Source organism: Ursus arctos, unplaced genomic scaffold (genome assembly GCF_023065955.2).
Source record: "Ursus arctos isolate Adak ecotype North America unplaced genomic scaffold, UrsArc2.0 scaffold_21, whole genome shotgun sequence".
Lineage (NCBI taxonomy): Eukaryota > Metazoa > Chordata > Mammalia > Carnivora > Ursidae > Ursus > Ursus arctos.
Window position 1 is genome coordinate 13,008,647 of NW_026622886.1, and position 23,236 is coordinate 13,031,882.

The window sequence follows — 23,236 nt, forward strand, 5'->3', positions numbered from 1 at the left end:
CCCCAATTTCAGATATTAGATATTTTAACGTCAGCCATTATTCCATAATTTAGACTTACTATCTGAAGTTGTGATTTAAATATGCAACATGGTGGTGATGCCTTGAGTATATGTTGGAGCCTGACTACAAAGCTCTTTACTTGAGTTTCATCTGAATCATTTGAAGTCCTCACAGATTCTTCACTGAGTTCACCACTTACTGAAAGTACAACTCTGTTGAAATAAGTAAATTTGATTGAGTCATTAATGAACTTTACTGCTGCACAAATAGGCCAGTGTCACATTTTCATGTTTAACACTACCTAAAACTGCAGTTCTAATCCTTGGGCTTCAGTTTTTATGAACGCATTTGAAAAGAACACCTCCTTTTTGAGAAAAATCTTGACAATACCTGCTGAGGCCTTCTTCACAAAGGCAGTATGTGTCAGGTTATTTAATGTTTGTTACAAAACAGTAACCTCGCTTCCACAGATATCAAATCTAAAAGATATGCCTTCTTTTAGTAAACAATACAGCAGCCATAAGTTAGCTCTTACTGAGCTAACCTAATTTTTTTAAATTAAGGGATAATACACATACAGTGAAATTCTCAACTTCTGAGGGTACCATTTGATCAGTGTTGACATGCATACACTTGTATAACCCATACGCTGGTAACACATAGCATTTCTATCACTTCAAAAGGTTCTTTGTGCTCCTTCCCCGTCAGTCCTTTACCCCATCTTCTGCCAAAGCAACCATTAATCTAATTTTCAGAAATTAGTTGTGCCTATTATAGAACTTCATATAAGTGTGATCATACAGAATGTATTTTTTGTGCCTCGTTTGTTGTTTTGAGATTTATTCATGTTATAACTACCAGTGATTCTTTTTATTTTTGAAAACTATTCCATTACATTGTATACATACCACCATTCTCCTCCTAAGTAGACACCAGGGCAGTTTCCAGTTTTTAGCTATTATGACTAAAGTTGCTAGGAGCACCCCTGTATACAACTTTTAGTAGATACATGGTTTCATTTCTCTTAGGACTAGAACTGCTGAATCAGAGGGTAGATGAATTTTTTTTAACATTTTAAGAAAGTACCAGTTTCCGTAGTGGTTCTACCGTTTTATATCCCCGCCAATAATCTAGAGATGTTCAAGTTGCTCTACCAACTCTTCAACATTTATTGTTGTCGGTCTTTATTTTAGCCATTATGGTTGGGACCACAATGACATTTCCCTGATGACTCATGATTTCGAGCACTTTTTCATATGCATTCTATTTTCTATCTAAAGAATATTTGCCTACAACAAGATTGTGAAGATGTTCTGTTTTCTTCTAGAAGCTGTACAGGTTTTAGCTTAACTGAATTTTAAATAATCCACACAACAGCATTTGTTAACATGCATATATCATTGTCAACAGCCAGTTTGCCATTCTTTTCCTTTTATATTAAAAGAAAGTGTTCACAGAATCAGGAGCTAAACAAGAGTCAGTCAGTCTGTGCATTCTCTAGCAGATTCTGAAAGCTATACAAACTGTCTTCTTCCATGGTTCTGCTTGGTGCCTGTTTTCCTGTCCTCCTTTTAATGGATATGCTGTATTGTTTCATCTTTGTTGTTGTTGCTTTTTGATAAGCAGCCTCAAATTTTTTTTGGAATTCTGCAAATATATATGATAAATTCAGAATATTAACCAGCCATCAATTTTAAAGACAGTATTTTTAGAGCAAGCTGACAGTACAGTTTTGTTTTTAAATACCTTACATGTTTTTATTATTAAACAATACACATTTACTATATCAAATTTGGAATACACAAAACCATTTTTAAAGGTCATCTCTACACCCAATAGCCTATTTTTTTTCCTAAATAATTTTACACAATTGTGATTAAACTATATTTGTATTTATTTTACTTAACTTTTATATATATTTACATATATATATTACAAAGTAAATACTACTTTTTTCATGAGTAAAGATTGATCTATCAAGATGACTGAGGTATAACTTGGTGCCTGTCTTATCATCGTTAACTTTTAACTTACAGCTAGAAAGAACCCATTCCTAGTGTTTTATCTTTAGCATTTAGTTGCCTTCAGTTCTACACTCTCTCTCTGTTCATCCCCACTTGCCTTTCCTTACACTTGCTGGAGAGTAACTCTTTACCTTCTGTTCTCTGAGGCTTTCTAGCTTAATTAAAGTATAGTGTAAATACACTTACCATGTATAAACTCAAACAGCAAAGTTCGGAGAAAAGTGGAATGAAAGGTTTGCCATAAAATTGTGTGTGTGTGCGCATTTCTTTTAATAAGATTCTTTTATTAATTTTTTTTTAGTAAATAATCTGACCCCTGTAAGTCCTTTGTTTTCTGATGTTTTTGCTGAACTTGGCCTTACTCTTCTACAGTACTTTCTTTATAAACGTTTTTGCTTGGGATATTTCTTTTAAAAACCTTCTAAAAGTAGCCTTTTTCTGTTTTAGAAATGATATTTTGAAGAGAGATTTTTAAATGATTTCTTATGACATAAGTATGAGGAGATCTACATTAGGAGACCTCACATTAGTAATGTTGTTGTAGCAAGTCTGTTTTAGAGTTTCCTCTGAATGGGAAAATATGAATACCCAAAACAATAATGGGACAAATTCAAAGGAGCAGAATTAGGTAGATAAGCTTTGTTTTTTAGTTTTTCTTACCTTTTATTTATGTGTCATGAAGTACAGCATACATGCCAAAAAGTGCAAAAGAAGTACATGAGCAGTTTAACATGACTACTGTAAAACAAACACCCATGTAATAATCACCCAGGTCAAGAAATAGAACATTCCCAGCACATAAGGTCCCCCCTGTGCCCCTCCCTCATCAACATTCTCCCTTCCCCTTAAAGATAATTCAATCTCATGATTATTATGACGTCATTTTCTTGCTTTTTAAAATAGTTTTAGTAGCTATGTATGCATCCCTAAAATAATATAGTTTATTTTTTCCTACTTATGAACTTTCATACAAATGGAGTAATAATATCCCTTTTTAGTCCTACTTTGTTCACTTAACATTATGTATGTCAGATTCATCCTTGTTTCTGCTTGTAATTCTAGTTATTGATTTGTGTTGGGTTTTCGTTTTTTTACTTCCAGATTTTGTACTTCAGCTGCTGATATGAAAATAAGATTATTTACTTCAGATCTTCAAGATAAAAATGAATACAAGGTATGTTGACAAGTATATTTCATAACTCTTTATTTTAAAACATTTTTTGCCTTTTTAATTGGATTTATCTCAACTTAAAATGATGTTTAATGGTCATCTGTATATAATTCAGGATCTCATTTACTCTATTTTTGGCTATAGTAAGGACTACAGATTATATATCTGATATCATTTGTTAAAATATTAGGTAGGCACAGCAAATGAGGGAGATTTAGAAATTCACATTTGGGTATAGTAGAAGTATAATAGACATGAACACACATAGTGTTGAGAGTCAAACTTCAAGAGAAGCAATGATTAGTGCAGCATATAGGGTAAGGTGGGATTATAAAGCGCTTAAGAGCACAGACACAGGAGCCAGACTGCCTGGGTTCGAAGCCCAGTTCTATCATGTTAGTAACAGTGTGACTGATCAAGTTCCCAACTTCTTTGTGCTCAGTTCCTTATCTATAAAATGGGGATAATCATAGCATCTGTCTCATAGGGTTATGAGCATTAACTAAACTAATTCATATAAAACGGGTAGAACAATGTATTGTACATAGTAAGTCCTATATATGTGTATTCTATTAGTATAATAAATAACCCTGTAAAATAAGAGAAAGACAAATACTGTATGATCTCACTAATAGGTGGAATTTTAAAAAGCCAAACTCATAGAAACAGAGAGTAAAATGGTGGTTGCTGGGGGAAATGGGGAATTGTTGGTCGAAGGACACCAAACTTCTAGTTATAAGATAAGTGAGTTCTGGGAACCTAATGTGCAGTGTAGTGTGTATAGTTAACAGTATGGGTTATATACTTGAAAGTTGCGAAGAGAGTAGATCTTAAATGTTCTCACCAGAAAACAAAAATGGGTTTCTGGGTTGTTGTGATTATGGGCTTCTAATACTAACTTGTCTCCTGTGCTGGCAGTTACATTGAGGAAGTGAATAAAGACCACCTAAGGTGAAATCCATACTATTTATTAGGCAGTGAGTGTGCAGAGCAGTAGGTATGAGTTAAAAAGTTGAGAGGGCTCTATTTCAGTGCAGTGCCCCTAGAAAGTTCTTCTAGCTTTTTTATTTAAGCTTTATGTAATAAGTAAGAGAGCAGGTGAGATGAGGACAGGTACAGTAAAAAAGTGTGTGTGTGTTTTTATAAGAAATGCATACTAGAAAAGAAAGATCAAGCTAATAGCAGTGTGTTGAATGATCGGCTTCTTTCCAAGATAAACCTTCCAGAAAAGTGGGTGTATAAATCATGCTTTAAAAATAGCAGATTGCTTAAGAAATATTTATAGAAAAGGGAAGCATGCAGTGAAAGCTTTTAAGGCAGTGAAGTAAAAATATTAGGTAGAAATATTGTAGATTATTTTCCTGTATTCTTTTTCCCTTATGTCAGGTTTTAGAGGGCCATTCAGATTTCATTAATGGTTTGGTGTTTGATCCCAAAGAAGGCCAAGAAATTGCAAGTGTGAGTGATGATCATACCTGCAGGTATGTTGCTTATGTTAAAACCACGTTTTTCAATTTTCGTCCTGTTTTAATGAGAATTACATTATAAAAATTATAGAAAATTTAACTTCTGTGTATACTCCAAAACGTTGTAAAAGATGCATACTTTACTTAAATTATAAGCATGGCACAAACATAAATTTCAAAACTGGTGAATTGAGTTCTCATCCCAGTTAATGGAAACTTCCCTCTCTGCCTCTTATTGTAGATTTGTACATTTATGAAATTTAAATATATATTGGGTCAAATTCTCCAATATTGGGTAAGATCAGTAAGATAATAAAAGGTAATTGCCGTATTGTGAAGTTATTTCACAGATCCTGTCTGATAAGTTAATGTTTAAAAATGAATTGCAAATCTCATTTGCTAAAGTACGACTCACAGGAAATTTCCTGTTTTGACAAATTTGGAAGTCTCTATATAAGGTTTTCTGTAGATATAATGCACTTCAATATCCTGTTCTTCCACCCCACCCCTAGTTTGGAATGGATGAGATAGCTATGACATTTTTTAATAATGCCGAAAGCTGGAGAATATCACAAGTAAAGAACAAGATGAAGAGCAAGGGTAGGAGGTGGAAATAAGCTGAGGAGTCAGGAGTGAAATGAGGGAATTCTATAGGCATGCCAGTTGCTTCGTTTGCTTTAACAGTACTGTGAAGAAAGAAAAAACCCACAACTCTGCTATTTTACATAATTTTACTGTTTGATAAGACTATGACAAAATCATTAGTATTCATAAATACTTGTATACATATAAAACCATTAAATATGTGTCCTTTCACACTGGAAGTAAAGCCACTGGCTACTTTTTAAATTTTAATCTTAATAGCTCATCTTTTTAAAGTTATAGTCATAGGCCATTATTCTTTATGTACTGCCTGTTAAAATTTTCATGTCAAGGACATGAAAGATTTACATCCCATTAATATTTTAGGGCCTCCAGTGTTACAAAACCAAGTTTGTATAGAGACCTACAGAGTAAATGGAACCATTTTTAAGGTAAAAGTTAGATTAGATCACTAGATATAAATAATGAAATTTTAGTTCTCTAACTCGTGGACTTTCCTAATCACAAGCATTTGGAATAATGAAACCTGAAAGGGGGGAAAATGAGTGTCTTTGCAAGCCAAGGAAGAGCCTCTGAGTAGTGAACAATAGCCAAAGACCTGGGATTATATTCAGTGGTCTGTGATTACATTTTTTCTCATAGTAGAATTTTGGGTTTTTGTAGGCTAGTAAAATTGTCCTAAAATTTTGGGACTGATAAAGGGTTGCCGACTTTTTATTTTGTCAAGTAATAAGAATTTTAAAAGGTCTACTGCCTTCTATTGTTACCATCATTTTATGAAAGTAAGAACATTACTACTCTAAAAAGGAGAAAGGCTTAACTTCAAAGTAAGTCCTTTAAATAAATTTAACTTTTAAAAAAAAATGTACTGTGTTGCCCCTAATTGCCTTATTTTGTTAGACTGTGGTTGATGATGTTATTGTTCAGCAAATACTCTCCCTCCCCCCTTCCCATGGAAGGAGGAGATTTTCCCACGCCATTAGCTTAGCTGTGTGACTTGTTTAGGCCCACACAGTGTTAGCAGTTGTGATGCAAGTAGACGTTTAAATGATTTACCTGGTTTTTTCTTGACCTACTGTCCTCTGTCTTCTATAAGATGAGCATGTCTAAGTAGTTACTGGTCCCAGAATAAGAAACACATGGAACAAATATGGACCCATCTGGCATTATGAAATAGAGCTTCCCACAGACTCATGAGCAAGAAATTTATGCTTATTTTTGTAAGCCACTGAGATATGGGGGTTGATAACATCATTATAGCAATAGCTGGGGAGCTAAATTCAGAATTCATCAGCTTAGTTCGCCAATCAGAAGTAAAGGACAGTTCTGATTGGCCATTAAAGTCAAACCTCTTGGGCCAAAAGCAATATAGATAAGACTTTTAAAAGAAAGAGCATAAATCAAGAAGTTTAAGGAAGAATAGTAGGTATCATACACTCTCATAGTAACAAGGGAAAGGAGAACTTCTGAGAGGACACAGGAGAAAAACGTTTCCGTACAACTGTCTTCATTAATTCAAAGTATAGAGTTGCCAAGTTACTAATAAAGACACCCAAATGGCAACTACAGTTTGAGCAATGCAAATAGCTTCTGTATCTTAGGTATCATTCCTATCATTAGACTGAAGAAATCCCTGCCAATTAGTTTGGGTCTGCATGTATCACTTGTTCATTTGGACAAATGAAATCCTTGTCCAGTCATAGGCAAAGCCTGTTTCAAATTGGGAATAGTTTTATATGCAGGTGATACCATGCTTAAAAAATATATGCTCAATAGAATAACTAGACTGAAGGTCAACAAGGAACTAGAGGATTTGAACAACATTATAAACAACTAGACCTAACAGACGTTTACGAAACACTCCAGACACTTTCAGTATCAGCAGAATATACATTTTTCTCAAGTGCACATGAAACATTCTCCAGAACAAATCATATGTCAAGCCTAAAAACAAATCTAAATAAATTTTAACGGAGTAAAATCATGCGTTGTCTTCTTTGACCATAGTGGAATAAACTAGAAGTTAGTAACAGAAGAAAAATTGAAAAAAATCTACAAATATGTGGAAATTAAGTATCAACCTACAAACAGTCAAAGAAAGAAGAAATCATGAGGGAAATTAGAAAATGAGGTGACTAAAAATGAATACACAACAAAATTTATAGGATGCAGCAAAACAATGCTCAAAGGGAAATTATTGCTGTAAACACCTACATTAAAAGAGAAGGGAAAAAAAGAAGAAATAACTTGAATCAGTAACCTCAGTTTACACCTTAAAGTAGCTAGAAAAAGGACAAAGGAAACCCAAAGGTAGCAGAAGAAGGAAAATAAAGTTTACAACACAGATAAACAAAATAGAAAATTACTAATAGAGAATTGATGACACCAAAAGTTGGTTCTTGGAAAAGATATAACAAAATTGGCAAACCTTTGGCTAGACAGAATACTCCAATTAGGAAAATCAGAAAAAGTGGGACATTACTACCAACCTTACAGAAATGAAAAAGATTTTAAGAGAGTATTACAACAGTTACACACCAACAAATTTACCTAGATGAAATGGTAAATTCCCAGAAACACAAAATTCCCAAAACTCAAGAAAAAGAGAGAAAATCTGAATAGACCTATAACAAATAAAGAGATTGAGTCAGTAATCAAAAACTTCCCAACAAAGAAAGCCCAGGACAAGATGTTTCACTTGTGAACTCTACCAAACATTTAAAGAAGAATCAACACCAATCACTCAAATACTTCTAGATAAAAGAAGAGGAGGGAACATTTTCTAAGTCATTCTATGATGCCAGCATTATCTTGATACCAAAGGCATCACAAGAGAACTGCAAAACAAAATCCCTTACAAATATCAATAAAAAATCCTCAACAATATCTATTTAAAACTAGAAAGCTCTTAGAAGATAACAGAGGCAAATCTTTATGACCTTGGATCTGGCAATGATTTCTTAGATATGACATCAAAGGTGACTATAACAACAACAAAATAGATATAAATTGGACTTCATCAAAATTTAAAACTTTGGGCACCAGAGGACACTGTCAAAGAGTAAAAAGACAACTCACAGAAAGGGAGAAGATATTTGAGAATCATAACTGATAAGGGTCTCATCCAAAATATATGAAGAACTCTTACAATTCAACATTAAAAAGACAAAAGACAACCAAGATAGAATTGTTTGGTCACTATATTGTACACCTGAAATTAACATAACACTATATGCTAATTATGCTTCAATAAAATAAAGACAACTCGATTTAAAAACTGAACAAAGGACTTGAATAGACAATTCTCCAAAAAAGACATAAGATAACCAATGAGCACATGAAAAGATGCTAAATGTCATTAGTCATTAGGGAGATGTAAATCAAAAGCACAATGAAATACTACTTCACATTCACAAGGGTAGATAAAAACAAACAAAAATAGAAAGTAACAAGTGCTGGGAAAAGTGTGAAGAAATTGGAACCCTCCTACTCTGCTGATGGGAATGTAAAATGGTACAGACACTGTGGGAACATTTTGGCAGTTCCTCAAACGGTTCAACATGTGACCCAGCAATTCTACTCCAAGGTATATATTCAAAAGAATTAAAAACTTGTGTTCAAACAAAAACCGACAAAGGAATATTCCTAGCAGCACTCTTCACAATAGCCAAAAGGTAGTAGAAACAACCCAAATGTCCATCAACAAATGACTAGATAAACAAAATGTGGTATATCCATATTTTGAAATACTATTCAGCTATAAAAATGAAGTACAGAGATATGCTACAACATGGGTGAAACTTAAAAACATGCTAAGCGAAAGAAGGTAGACATAAAATATTCTCTGATCCCATTTATATAAAATCTCCACAATAAGCAAATCCATAGAGACAGAAAACAGATTAGTGGTTGCCAGGAACAGTGGGGGTAGGAGTGACTTCTCAGTGGGTACAGTGTTCCCTTTTGGGATAATCAAAATGTTTTGGAACTAGAGAGTTGGAGATGGTTTCATAACATTGTGAATGTACTAAGTGGCCCTGAATTGTGCCCTGTAAAATGGTTAAAATGGTGAGTAAAATAAAATAAGTGAATAAAATGTCAATAAAATTTTTTAAATACTAAGCTTTATTATGTAAAATGCTATAGTCTGTACAAAGGAATATTACATTATCACATACATAACAAAAGAGACTGTAATAGGACTACAATATGGATTCTTAACATTTTGTGCTATAAAGAGCAGAAGAAATATTTCTCTCTGACTCAGTGCCAACTTAAAATAATTTTTAAAATAAATATATTTTGATCTATACATATTTTCTAATGTTTGATTTTGTCATTTCCAAGAGAAACAAGGGCTAGATTTGTGGCCTTAGGGACATCATTTCAAAGCAATCTATCCCCTGAACAGGTTCATAAGAGTCATGTATTTTATCAAAATTGCCAAATTCTTAATCAGACAGAGTGAAGATAGTTCTTACTTATACTAGTATGTCAGTCTATGGATTAAAAAGTTGTCACTTGGGGCGCCTGGGTGGCACAGCGGTTAAGCATCTGCCTTCAGCTCAGGGCGTGATCCCTGCGTTCTGGGATTGAGCCCCACATCAGGCTCCTCTGCTATGAGCCTGCTTCTTCCTCTCCCACTGCCCCTGCTTGTGTTCCCTCTCTCGCTGGCTGTCTCGATCTGTCAAATATACAAAATCTTAAAAAAAAAAAAAAGTTGTCACTTGTTTATCTCTTTTTATAAAGGATAAATAAATGTATTGAGAGTAAATTAATCTATAGACTAGTTCGTTCAGTCAGCAAATAAACATCTGCTGTGTGCCAGGTACTGTGCTGGGTACTCGGTCATCACTGACTTACTTTTTTTCTTTCTTTCTCTGGAGGGTTGGGGTGGTAGGGGAAAGAGGAGAGGAAGGGGAGGGGGAATCACTGACTTATTTTTAAACCTGTGAATAATCATTTCAGAACCATTTCAGGCTTCTCTAAGACTGACAAAGGTATTTTATTTTGTATAAATGAATTATAATATTAATAAGCAAAAATATTACTAAACATTTTGAGTGCTTTACTGTATGTTAACCACCACTCTGATTACCTTACCTATGTAAATTTAATTTTTACAACAACTCTGAGTTAAGTACATTTTATGCTCATTTTACATGATGGGGATACTAAGAGGCTAAGTAATTTTTGGAAAGGGACATAGCTGCTCTTAAGTAGAGGAACAGGCATATGAGGCAGTCTGGCCCTAGTAGCTGCACTCTTAACTCATTCACCTGCCTGAGTGACAATTTTCAAGTTTATCCTGAGAAAATGGTTTTCATAATCTAAAAATATTTTAGATCTTTCTTTCCTCTCTGTATTCTGTAATATAACTTCATTAATTCAAACTATGAACCAAGGTGCTACTCATAGTCTGAAATGTTATTATAGAAGATGGTAAATTAGATTTTCTCTAAGCTTCCATGTAGTTTTAGTATTCTGTGATCAATGCAAGTTTATAAGAAAATCAAGTTCTCATTTAAGTTAGCAGTTCTTTATCAGCCCCAATATCCCCCTTTTAAAATAAATATTTTATAATGCCAGCTATATAGTTTTAAACTCATGAAAATATAAGCTGTCAAAGTATAAAGTCATCAAAAATAATTTTAGTACCTTAATTGTACTATACATTTCTATAAGAAGAAAACAAATTGTTGTAGAATAACATTGCAGTGTGTGTGTACTCAGGACTATATAAGAAGACATAGTGAGACAGTCTTTGTCCCTCTTTACAATGAATAAGTTGAATATGAGAAAAATAAGATGACAGGAAAATGTAAGGCAGAGACAAGGCTGCCAATACAGAGTTCCAGGGATATAGTTTGCATAAAGTACAATGTAAATAGTGCCATCTGGAGTTCTGCAGTGACATAGCCCTGAGTAAAGCTACGGTTATTAGAAAAAAACGTCAGTAGTAATAGAAAAAAGTGAAAGAGGGAAATAATGTTTCAAAGTAGAAATAACACAAGACAAATTATAGAATGTCAAGTTGAAAAACTAAGGAAGGATAATATTCTTGCAAATCAGTCAGTTTTTGTATGGATAGTATCAGAATAATTCAGTGTTAATGCCATGGGATGGAATACTAACAAAGATTGCAAAAAGTGTATCTTCTATCTTGAAACAGGTGCACCTTTTAAGGTGTTTCTAAATTTCATTCTCATTTAATCCTCAAAAACCTTATGTGGTAGGTTTTCTTGTTACTCCTTTTATATAGAAGGGAATTCCAGGCAATCTAGCTTACCACATTATGCTGTTTCTACTTTAACACTCTTTAAGTTTTAGTCTTTTTATATTGTTGAAAAGGCAGATACTCGGATTACCTGTGTGTTATCAAAATCAAGCATTATGTAGGGCTTAGTAGAATGGATAGAATTGTAGTTAGAGTCATGTTTAAAGAAGTGTTATCTTCTGCTTGTGAAGAATTTATAATTTTGAAAGATACCTTTGCTAAAACATTCAGTACCAGTTCTTGAAATGAAGATGTCATATTCCTTCTTCATACTTCATTAACCCAGTTTATAGATGAGGAAGAAGAGTAAAGAGAAACAAACTTTTGTAGAGGATAAGGAAAATTATTCTAGAAGAGACTGCTCTGGCCTTTGCAGTAATAAGGCATTTTTAAGGGTCAGCCTTGCTTTACTGCCTTAGAGTCATGACAGCATCTAGAAGGATGCCCTTGTGGCGGGTACTCAGTGAGTGGGTGAAGGAATGAATACCACTCTGTACTTGTCACAACATCTTGCCACCACCAAACAAAGCATCTGTCAGGAGCTGTGTTTAAGAAAAATTCCAGGTAAATCATGGCATTGCTAGCCATTCAGCCTCATGTTTGATACCATTTCCTTTGTGGTCCTTCATCCTGTCCACCATATTCAAATGTATATACATACATACACAGAATTACATATACATGTGTATGTGTATATAATACATACATACATATATATATATATATATATATATATGTGCATATGCACAGGGAAATGTCAGCACTGGTGTTCATAATTATGACCCAGCATTATCAAAAGAAGGTTAAAATTATTATAATATTTGAGAAGTAAATAAGTGCATATTAATTTAGAAAGATTAATTATCCCATACCTCAAAAAGAACGTAAAAATGGTGGTTAAGTATTTAATGGGTTAAGCTTATTATTTTAAAAACTCAGTAATACAGAACATCTTATTCCCAGTCAGTGCCAAATAACAGATGTTCTTGTATATTAAAAACAGTACTGTTCTGTAAGAACAAGTCAGATCAACAAGTATTTATTAAACACATTTAGTATAGCCAACATTCAGTACTTTGGGGGATACAAAAGAAATAGAAGACCCAGTACTCACTGTAACTATAAAGGATGTCAGAAGTAAATCCCTTTCCTCCTCCACCCGCCCCCAATAGTCTTTTTAAATATTAGATAAAATTTATGGTGAAGGAAGATTGGCTTCTGGAAACCAAGAAATTCTTAGTTTAAGACCAAAGTAATAGAAACATGTAATGTGCTATTCATTTTGTCTATAAAACATGGGATATTAGTAGCAGTCATGTTGTAGCTGTCATCATTTTTAAAAAGAATGGGAGAGGGGTAGCATATTAAAAATAAGATTTTTTTTTTAGGAATATAACCAAATCATCAGATAAGGGAATACTAAATTACTTAAGATATTCACTAAGCCAGTGTTTTTTTGAAAAATTGTATAAGAGGAAAAAGGATGTTTATCAAATATCTTCTATGTACCCCATGCTAGCCAAGTTCTTTCCATATTACCATTGTTCATGTACATTTGAGAGTCTTCAAAATCTATAACTAAGATGGAGTGTTCCTACCCCAACCCCACTCCAACTGGGAACACATAATACATGATCTATTTAAAAATAGTCCTTGCAGGAAACAGAAGGGGACTGAGAACCTTCAGCGAAGCATTCCTTGGGAGGTTAATCCCTATTCAGGAACAAATAAAGTGTACTTAAATAATTTCAGGTACAAAATGAAATCAGGAGAATTTATATTCTTTATTATAATGTTATGGTTAAATAATTGCCAAAATAGAGTTCTCTGCTTCGCTTCTAAAATTCCATGTAATTTTTGTAACAAATTGAATCAAGATCAATTATTGCACAGTTACAACAAGAGCTTTAAGAATGGGATAAATAAAGTTTGTGTTGGGTTTGGTAATAGCTTACCTCCAGTGAATGGAACATAAGGATTCTGTGTCTTTATCAGAACTATCCAAAAGTTACACTCAAATCTGTTGATCATATTTGCAGACCTTTTTTAATTCAATGCAGTGAAATAGTATGTTAATGCAAGATTATAATAGAGTAGAAGTTACAAAGTGATGCAAGACTTTTCCAAACTTTTACATGATCGTGTATAGTCACACCACTCTGTAGTATTCAACTCTTTGTTCTCTCTCATGTCCCTTGTAGATGAAATACAAAACCAGTATTTCATAAAGTGTATTACCATATCAGTGATTGCAGTAATTTAAGCTTGTTTTATGTGGCCCTCGTGTGGTTGCAGTCAGTGAATTGTATAAATGAGAATCAGATCCATAAACATTTTTCAGGTTTATTTTGAAAGCCCATTTATGTCACTAATAAGGACTACTTTCCGTCATTTACAACATAATAGCCAAATTTTAGGTTGTAAAATATATCAAAATTTTTCTTGGAAATAATGAAACGCTAATATTTCCAGGATAGTATTACTGGTGTTTATGTTAGTTAAAGGAAAGGTCCTTTTACTCTGAATTCCTTGAAGATGAAATCATCATATATGATCTGTTTGAAAACTACCATATGGTATTTCTTTGCAGTTGAGAGTTTAATTTTGAGGTTTATTTTTAAATGTGACAAAATATCTCACAATTCCTATCCTTCAAAAATCTATCTAAGTTAAGATATTAATTCTCCCCTGGGGCAGCCTCAGCTAGTTTCTCACTTCTGTGATGATAAACTTATAGTTTCTGCTGAATTTGTTTATAATTTCAAGAAAACAAAAAGAAGCAACATGTGAGCTTGTAAGATTTTTTTTAATCTCTTCTAAGGTTTTGTGAAGATTTACAATAGATTATTTTATGTATGGTATAGTTGGTTTTTTAGTGTTATGTTTGAAACAGGCCACCTTTGTCTCCCCTCTAAAACACACACAGCCTTTGATTATTGACTCTATTTTTGACTCATTTTTTTTTTGTTATTGAAGGATCAAATAATAAGCAAATGCAATTATCTCTCATTTTCATCCTTACAGTTCTTCTTACACTCAAGTCAGTAAAATTTCTGGTAATCCATTTCTTTTATCATTAATAGTAGTACATTAATACTACTTGCTTAGTAGTCCCTACCATTTAAAAAGAAAAAAGCAAAATTAGTCTAATCTTATTTCTCAATATATTTGAAACCCTGACACATACTGAAAGTACCCTATACAAAATTCTTATTTTATACTATCATGTATTTTGTCAAAGGCTTTTGCCCAGCTGACAAAGTTTATTTATTCACCACGCTAACCTGTCATACCCACTGTCAAGACTTGCCCATCTAATCCCCAGATTTGTGTTTTCAATAATGTGGTTTCCCACCTCTGAACTGCTTTTGCACCTAAATCCAAACATTTTAGCACTAAATTACTTTGTAATTTGTTTCGCTTCTCCCTAATTCTGCATTCACTTACTAAGGAAATATACTGTTTTCCCTTTTTTTGAATTATCCATACTGTGATGAGTAACTTAGTGATCGATTATTTGGAAGTGAGAAGGGAAAGTCTTCATTTTCTTATCACAAAACTCAATGAAAAAAGTGTGTGTTGTCTAAGAATATTGGAAGTCCCTTTCTTGCGCCCAGTAACATTGTAAAGTACCTCCTCCACCTTTTTTTTTTTCTTGCCTTCACATTTACTTAATCAGTAGTGATTCGTGTAATCCAGTCAAGTCTTTTAGAAGATGACGGTTAGTATTTTTTGCTTTACTGGTTAGAGAAGGCCAAATGGATACAGATGTGCCATTTAATGTCATCCATTCCTTCTTTTGTCTGTGTTGTCAGAAACATTTGGTAGCAGAAATTTCCTTCAACAGTGAGCTCCTTAACAGACGATGAGATGCCAATAAAAAAATGGAGAACAAATAAAAAGAACAGAGTATTACCCAGGAAATTTCCTTTCAAATTCTCAGAGGGAACAGCTCCCTCTATTAATTGTATATTTAAAAGACTCTTGAGAATAGGATATCTCCAATATGCCAACACCCAATTTATGGGACCTTTTTATTGATTAAATAGGACAATTACATTTAAATACCATATGGTAGGGATACTTTATGTTCTGCTGAAAAGCACTCAGCCTGAAATGAGGCTATAATTTTAACAAACTACCAAAAGTAAAGTGTAATTCATAATCTTAGATCTGGACAGCTCTCCATCTGTACATGTTACAGCTAAAATCTAAGAGTTCAACTTAGGACCAAAGAGTTGGGGGGGCTAGAGGAGTTTGTTATAATTATAGTCAAATTGGGTCAAAACTCATTTTTTTTATTTTGCTTGAAGAAGGATGCTATCTATACTCCAGTGCTCTTTGATTTAATCTATAGTTTTGGCTTCTTAATATGTCAGTAAATTAATTTAAAAGCTTTTTCTTTGAGATTTCCCTTGCAAACATTTAGATAGGTATACAGTATATTTCATATAGCTCTGATTTTTAGTCAAGATAGTTTAATTTGATAATGTTATATTTTATATTTTGATAGTGTATTATCTTTCCATGTGTTTGATTATGTCTATTAAGAAGGCTATGAATCCTTATAGCTTTTCTCTTTTTGTGACGTACCACTTCCCTGAAAAGTATGCTTCTCTGGTTGTAATTAACTTTAAGTAGTTTTATTCATTATAAATAAATTTAGAAATGTTAATATGAATTTTCAAATTTATTTTTTTCCTGTTACAGTAGAAACTCTCTTATCTGACATGGTCTAAACCTATAGTTTGTTAAATAAACAAAAAGTCAGTTAACTCAACCAACAAAACTAAAAGACAACCTACTGAATGGGAGAAGATACTTGCAAATGACACATCTGATAAAGGGTTAGTATTCCAAAATATATAAAGAACTTATACAACTCAACACCAAAAAAAACAAACAGTCCAATTAAAAATGGGCAGAAGACATGAAGGGACATTTCTCCAAAGAAGACATACAGGTGGCCAACAGACACATGAAAAGATGCTCAGCATCACCCATCATCAAGGAAATGTAAATCAAAGCCACAATGAGATAGCACTTCACACCTATTAGAATGGCTAAAATCAAAAAGAAACAAGAAGCATTGATAAGGACATGGGGGAAAAGGAACCCTCATGCACTGTGGGTAGGAATGCAAACTGCTGCAGCCACTATGGAAGATGGTATGGAGGTTCCTCAAAAAATTAGAAATAGAACTATCATACAATCCAGAAATCGCACTACTGGGTATTTACCCAAAGCATACAAAAGCACTAATTTGAAAAGATGTATGCACCCCTGTATTTATTGCAACATTATTTACAATGGCCAAACTGTGGAAGCAGGCCAAGTATCCATCAATAGATGAATGGATAAAGAAGATGTGGTGTGTATTTGTGTGTGTGTGTATATGTATAACATATATATTGTACATGGAGCTAGAGAATATAGTGCTAAGCAGAATAAGTGAGAGAAAGACAAATATCATGATTTCACTCATATATGGAATTTAAGAAACAAAACAAGCCAAGGGGGTAAAAAATGAGAAATAGACAAACCAAGAATCAAGTCTCAACTACAGAGCACAAACTGATAGTTACCAGAGGGGAGGTGGGTCAGGGGATGGGTGAAGTAGGTGAAGGGGATTAAGAGTACACTTATCTTGATGAGCACTGAGTAATATATGGAACTATTGAATCACTATATTGTATACCTGAAACTAATATAACACTGTATATTAACTACATTGGAATTTAAATTTAATTAATTAATTAGTTTTTTTTAAGCATGAGGTTCTGTCAGGATAAAGTACTGTTTAAAAATTAGACTAAAATTTGGTTCATTGGACCAGATTATTAAAATACTCTTCATTAATTGATCAGTTTTCGTAGAATATCCTTATTCATAATTTGTACCTCTGGTTTTCTTCATTTGAAAGGAAAAAATCATGAAAATATTCTGATACGTATTTATTCAATTTATATAATAGTAAACAAAAATCAAATACGTATTAGAGTAAGTTCAAAAGAATGGAGCCTTTAAACCATTCTCTTACGAGACTCACTGAATTTGCAAGACAGTCCTATTTATTATTCCAATAGTAGTAAAGTATATGCTAGCAGAGCACTTAATTATGCAAGAGGCAATGGAGAAGAAAGAAATATTCAGTTGTCATAATTAATAATCTTATTCATTGTGGGGAGTGAAACGCAATTGCACAAACCATTGGTAAATGTGATTCCCCTCTTCAATTAAATTATAATTGTTTCCCTTGTGTAGTAAATAGAGATGAAAAGTTTTGATTTGGCAAGAGAAAAGAGTATGCTTCTAAATTATGTAATCAAGTAGATAATCATTTTGAAAACCATTTATGTTAGTTTATATATAACTATAATATTTCATGATCGGAGACCCTATAATTTCTACAAAGGAGAAAAAATATTTGAAATAATGTGCTTGGGCACAGAATAGCAGCATTGTTCAATACATATGTCTACTGTTTTTGAACTAAATCTTTCCCTAAACTTTAAACATATATTCCTTAAGTTTGTTGAAATTGTTTTATGGTCCCTAATGAGATATGAACTATAAACCCTTGAAGAAAAGGTCTAAGGCATTCTAATGAGCTGTCTTAATTCTTAATTTAAATTCTTAAAGACCAGAATTCTGTGGGTACTTTGCCAACCACTCACCACTTCTGCCTCCTGCCATGCTAACTCTGTCACACTCTGTACCAATGAGATATAACTGGCTGAGTGTGAAGGATGAGCAGGACAGCTAGCAGTCTGGGTGGAAGAGTAGCACTTCTTGCAGTAGAGTGCCGTTGAGATTTCTAAGTCTTGATCTCTACTATGAGGTTGGGAAAGAAATTGAGATAGAAAGCCATATCAGTGAGTAGCTTGGTCCTTGTCACTATGGATTTGTAAGTATTGAGGAGAGGAAGAGTAGGAGGAACCAGGTATCTGTTCCTTCAATCAACCTTTAATCTGGTAGCTTTCAGTCAAGGCCACCTCTGATACGGAGAATTGGTAAAGTGAGCCAGATCAGAGAAGGTATAAGATAAGTAGCCCCTGGCATGGAAAGCCAAAAGCAGAAAGAATAAACAAGTATGGAAATTATTTCCCTAAATTCACATCACATCACCTCATACTAGCTTCTTTATATGTTATTTTGAAAAGTGGGAGTTTAGGGTATGTGTGTGTGTTAAGCACCCCTGGCAGAAATTGTTATTGAAATGACTACTGAAGTAACAATACAACCTATGTAGTGAACTGGAAATTTAAAGATTCTGCCCACAAAATAAAGATTATATGAATAATTTAATTTGATTGCTGTGTTACAGTGTTGTGGTGTTAAATTAGAAAATGTGACTCTTTTTCTATGACTGTGGTGAAACTTAAATTCTTCATACTACTTTCACATTTTCTATAATAATTATGTTACAGTTTTTTTTTAAACTTATACTTTAGGTATAAATGTCTATACATTATAATCTCCAGTTAATAGCTTTGAATAAATTCATGGAAGTGTCATTTTTTTAGTAGTGATATAGCAAAAATATTTAACATTGTATTCCTATTCTTTTATTAGGATTTGGAACTTGGAAGGAATGCAGACAGCTCATTTTGTTCTTCATTCCCCTGGAATGAGTGTGTGCTGGCATCCGGAGGAAACTTTTAAGGTTGTTATTTATAACTTAGCTTTCTTCTATTAAGCTGAAAAGACATATACCTGTGTAATACATGCATATATAGAGGAGAAAAATCAATTACTTTCTCCACCTCAGAGATTCTAATTGTCATAAATGCATTTGGACTAGTCTAGAATTCTGTAACTTAAAAACTCTCTATAATTAAGTTTTTATTTTACAGCCATCATCCATAAATGACATTTTTCAGAGTACATTTTTCCTCCCTTTTGGTAGATTGCAATCTAAAAACAGATGCCCAGACTATCTAGTAGCAGTATTCATTAAAAAAAAAAAAAAAAAAAAAAAAGTAAAAATCCATGCTTGAAGCCATAATACATAAACAAAGCATCAGTGGCAAATTTGAGCTAGCTGCAGTGGTATTCAACTCCTATACAAAGTAGAGCTTTCAAAAATTCTAAAAATACACTGCAAGTTATTATCAATTGACCTTTATTCTTATTTCATTGAGAAGATAGGACTCATTCAACAAGAGTTTGTTGAATGACTCTCATTTGCCAGTATCTGCTCTTGGGCATCACTGTATTTTATCTTTCCCTAGAAGCTAAGAAGTTACCGTGTTCATCTTGTTAAAGTTAATTCTTCAGCTGTGTAGATCTCATGCTAGTTCCCTAGGCATCTTGCTTTTGTATCTAATGTCTTAATGCTTCTCCATTGACTCTTTTCCATCCTCATATTTACACAAAAAGATAAGCTTGATTAATTATAACAAACACTTATATAGTACTAAATATACTTGGCCCATTGCCAGCATTTCATGTTAGCTCACTTAATCCTCATGGCAACCTCATGAGATACCAACTATGATGACCCTCATTTTACAGATAAGGAAACCATTTCTGTCACTTCTATCTTGAAACACTGCTCACTTGATTTTCAAAAATGCATTATTCTGGTCCTCTTGAGCATCTCTGCATGTGTCTTCCCTTTTTCTTTCTCCTCTGCTAACTCTTCTTTTACCATGTATTTGTGAATTGTTGGAAGAGGTAGTTCTCAACTGCCCTCTGCCCTCTAGGTGTAAGAGAGGGTAAAGCCCCTGCCCTTAAGTTACACAATGACTGGCTTATAAGGAAGAAGAACATGTAAATACAACAACACAGATTTTAAGCGTTGGAATAAAAAAATCTAGTAAGTAGATCAATGACATAAAAAAGGATTAATCAGATCTGCTCATAGCCTTCACAGAGGAGGTAATCCTGGGTTGAGATGTCCCAGATTATGTAAGCATGTTCTCTGAGCCTTGGGATACCATGAAGACTTGTTTCAGACATGTTGGATCTTTCATCAGTAGAACTGTGCATTCTGTATATGTGCATGAGTAAAATTTTCCAATTTATTCATATTACATATGTAGGGATTGTTCCTTATATAAGTATTGTCGTATATTATTATTTTTTATAAGATTTCTCCACTGTAGCAGTGAGTCTATGTGAAGTATAACAAAAATTCTACCTAAATGTTAATATCACCATGTAAAATACAGTAGGCTACCTTTTTTTTTTTCCTAGAGAGAGCAAACGAGGTGGGGGCTCAGTAGGAGAGGAAGAGAGGTGTTTTCTTTTGTTGGTTTTTTTTTTTAGTTTTTATTTATTTGAGAGAGAGAGAGACAGAGTGAGAGAGAGAATACAAGTGGGGTGAGGGGCAAAGGGAGAAGCAGACTCCCCACTGAGCAGGGAGACCAATCTGGGCCTTGATCCCGGGACTCCAGCATCATGACCTGAGCCGAAGGCAGACACTTAACTTACTGAGCCACCCGTGCACCCCAGAGAGAGAGAGTCTTAAGCAGCCTCCATGCCCAGCATGGAGCCTGACACGGGACTCAATCTCCCAACCCCGAGATCATGACCTGAGCTGAAATCAAGAGTTGGACACTTAACCAACTGAGCCACCCAGATGCCCCAAATAGGCGACTTTTTTAAAATCTGTGACCTAGAAGAGAAATGAGAACTTTTCTTACAGCTTCTATCCCAAAACTTGTATCTCAATGCTTGTGATTCAGATCCCTCTCCTCCATATGCTTTAAGTTAATTTCTGTCTTTCTTCTGTATATCATTAAAACCCCATCCCACCCCACCTCCTTTTTTTTTATTGTTTCCATGACTTCAGAATGTTTGAAAGTCCCTACTGTAGATCACATCCACTCAAAATCCTGAAATCGCTTTTGATGTCTTCCCTCCATATATGCAAACTTTTCCAGGTTTTTAATTTTTCCTTCCCTAGGAACACATTACTAGAACACATTCCTCTGTCGTTAAGGTGCATTCTTCACCTTTCTGTTCCCACCAGTAACTCTTGCCAAGGCTTAGCTGTTTCAAAAGTTTTGGCTCTCCACTCTGATTTTTCTTGCCTACTTTAGTTTAATCTTAAAATACCAGTTTCTTCATGTCACCCCTAGACTCAAAAACCTAAAATACAGAAAGGTGACACAGCAGTGATTAAGAGTATGACCTCTTGAGATAACTGCCTGGAGTCGAATCCCAGTTCCACCACTTACTAACTGTAATACCAGGCAAGTTACAAAAGCTCTCTCAGTCACTGCCTTTACTTCCTCCTCTTGTAAAATAGAAACTCATGAAGACTAAGGGAGTGAACTCTTAAAAGTCCTTAAAAGAGAACCTGGCACATTATAAGCACTCAATCAATTTTAGCTGCTTATCATTATTGACACTTATTACTACTAAATCAATCAAGTAGTTTTCTGTGGTCTTGACATAGCCAGTCAAGCCCAGAATTTTTGTTCCGTTTTGCTTAGCCTGGATGAAAATGAGGCAGCCAGAGAAGAGAGAGATGGGTCTGTGATTACCCGACTTAATAGAATTCTTATGAAAATCATGAGGTGTGAACTATGCAAAAGAGCACATAATCTGGAAAGCACAAAGAAAATGCTAGCATTTAATAGTTAATAAAAGATACAACAGTCAAACAATCTCAAGAAATTAAGATCTTAAATCCAATTAACCACAATTGGAGCTGGGATTTTACTAGATAGTAATAACAGAACCAAACGTTTAGGATGTCATGGAATCAGAGAAATGGGACTGAGGTCATCTGAGTCTCTGACTAAGAGAGTAGATTGCTGCTAAATCAAATGAAGTGTAACAACTGACACTTGTTGAATGCTTTCTGAGCCAGGAACTTTGCTGAGAGTATTTTACATGTGTTCTCTCATGTAACTCTCACAGAACACTCTGAGGTTGGTAACATTTTTCTATCCATTTTATAGGTAAGAAAACTGAAGCACCAAAAGTTTAATAAGTAATTTGCCCAAGGCCACACAGTAACAGATTTGACCTTCCTCTGGTTCAAGTACTAGTGTTCTGTGCTACAAAAGATACATCCCCTCTGAAAATTCAGTGCATATTCTGTTTATGGTTCTGAGAAGTCCTAAAGGAGAAATTCCCCTGTAAACTTTTTAGCTCCATTAGTTCCCAAAATTATTTAACTTTTTTACTCTATCTGCTTTCAACCAAAAAAATAAAATAAAATCTATCATCACAATTGAGCACAGTTTTAAAAAGATAAATAATTGAGAACTGAGTTTTCAATCTGACTTTAACCTATAATAATAGTGAATTTTTTTTTAAGTGCCTGTTCTGTGCTAAGACCGTTCTAAGTGCTTTACATGTATTAACTCATACCATACTATGAAATAGGTACTGTTATTAGCTCCACTTTTACTGATGAGGACTTAATGCACAGAAAGATCATTCGCTCGAGGTCATACAGCAGACCTAGGACCCACCCAAGCTGTCTGGCTAACAAAGGCTGCATTTTAAACCCACCTGCTTTATCGCCTCTCCTAATTTAGGACCTAGGACCCAGATGGACTTTGCCTGTCCGCAGTCCATAATTTATACCTGAAATCCTGAAGATTTTTTGAGTCAGGCTTAAAATCTCAAATATTTTTATTAGTTCCTAGTGAGGTTTCCTTGGTCTCCTCCCATTTCCACTGCTTCCCCACCCTCAACTATATATTAGCACACCAGACCATTCATCGGTCT

General features: G+C 34.0%; 1 protein-coding gene across 2 annotated transcripts in view; it reads left to right on the top strand.

Annotated features, from left to right (window-relative positions):
- The window catches only part of NUP37 (nucleoporin 37), a 39,690-nt gene that overhangs the window by 9,872 nt on the left and 6,582 nt on the right, over nt 1-23,236 (top strand). For both annotated transcript variants that reach the window (XM_026499798.4, XM_026499799.4), the window contains exons 4-6: nt 3,127-3,199; nt 4,583-4,677; nt 19,118-19,208. In XM_026499798.4, the coding sequence (XP_026355583.1) occupies nt 3,127-3,199; nt 4,583-4,677; nt 19,118-19,208 (259 nt within the window). The remainder of the gene's footprint in view (nt 1-3,126; nt 3,200-4,582; nt 4,678-19,117; nt 19,209-23,236) is intronic.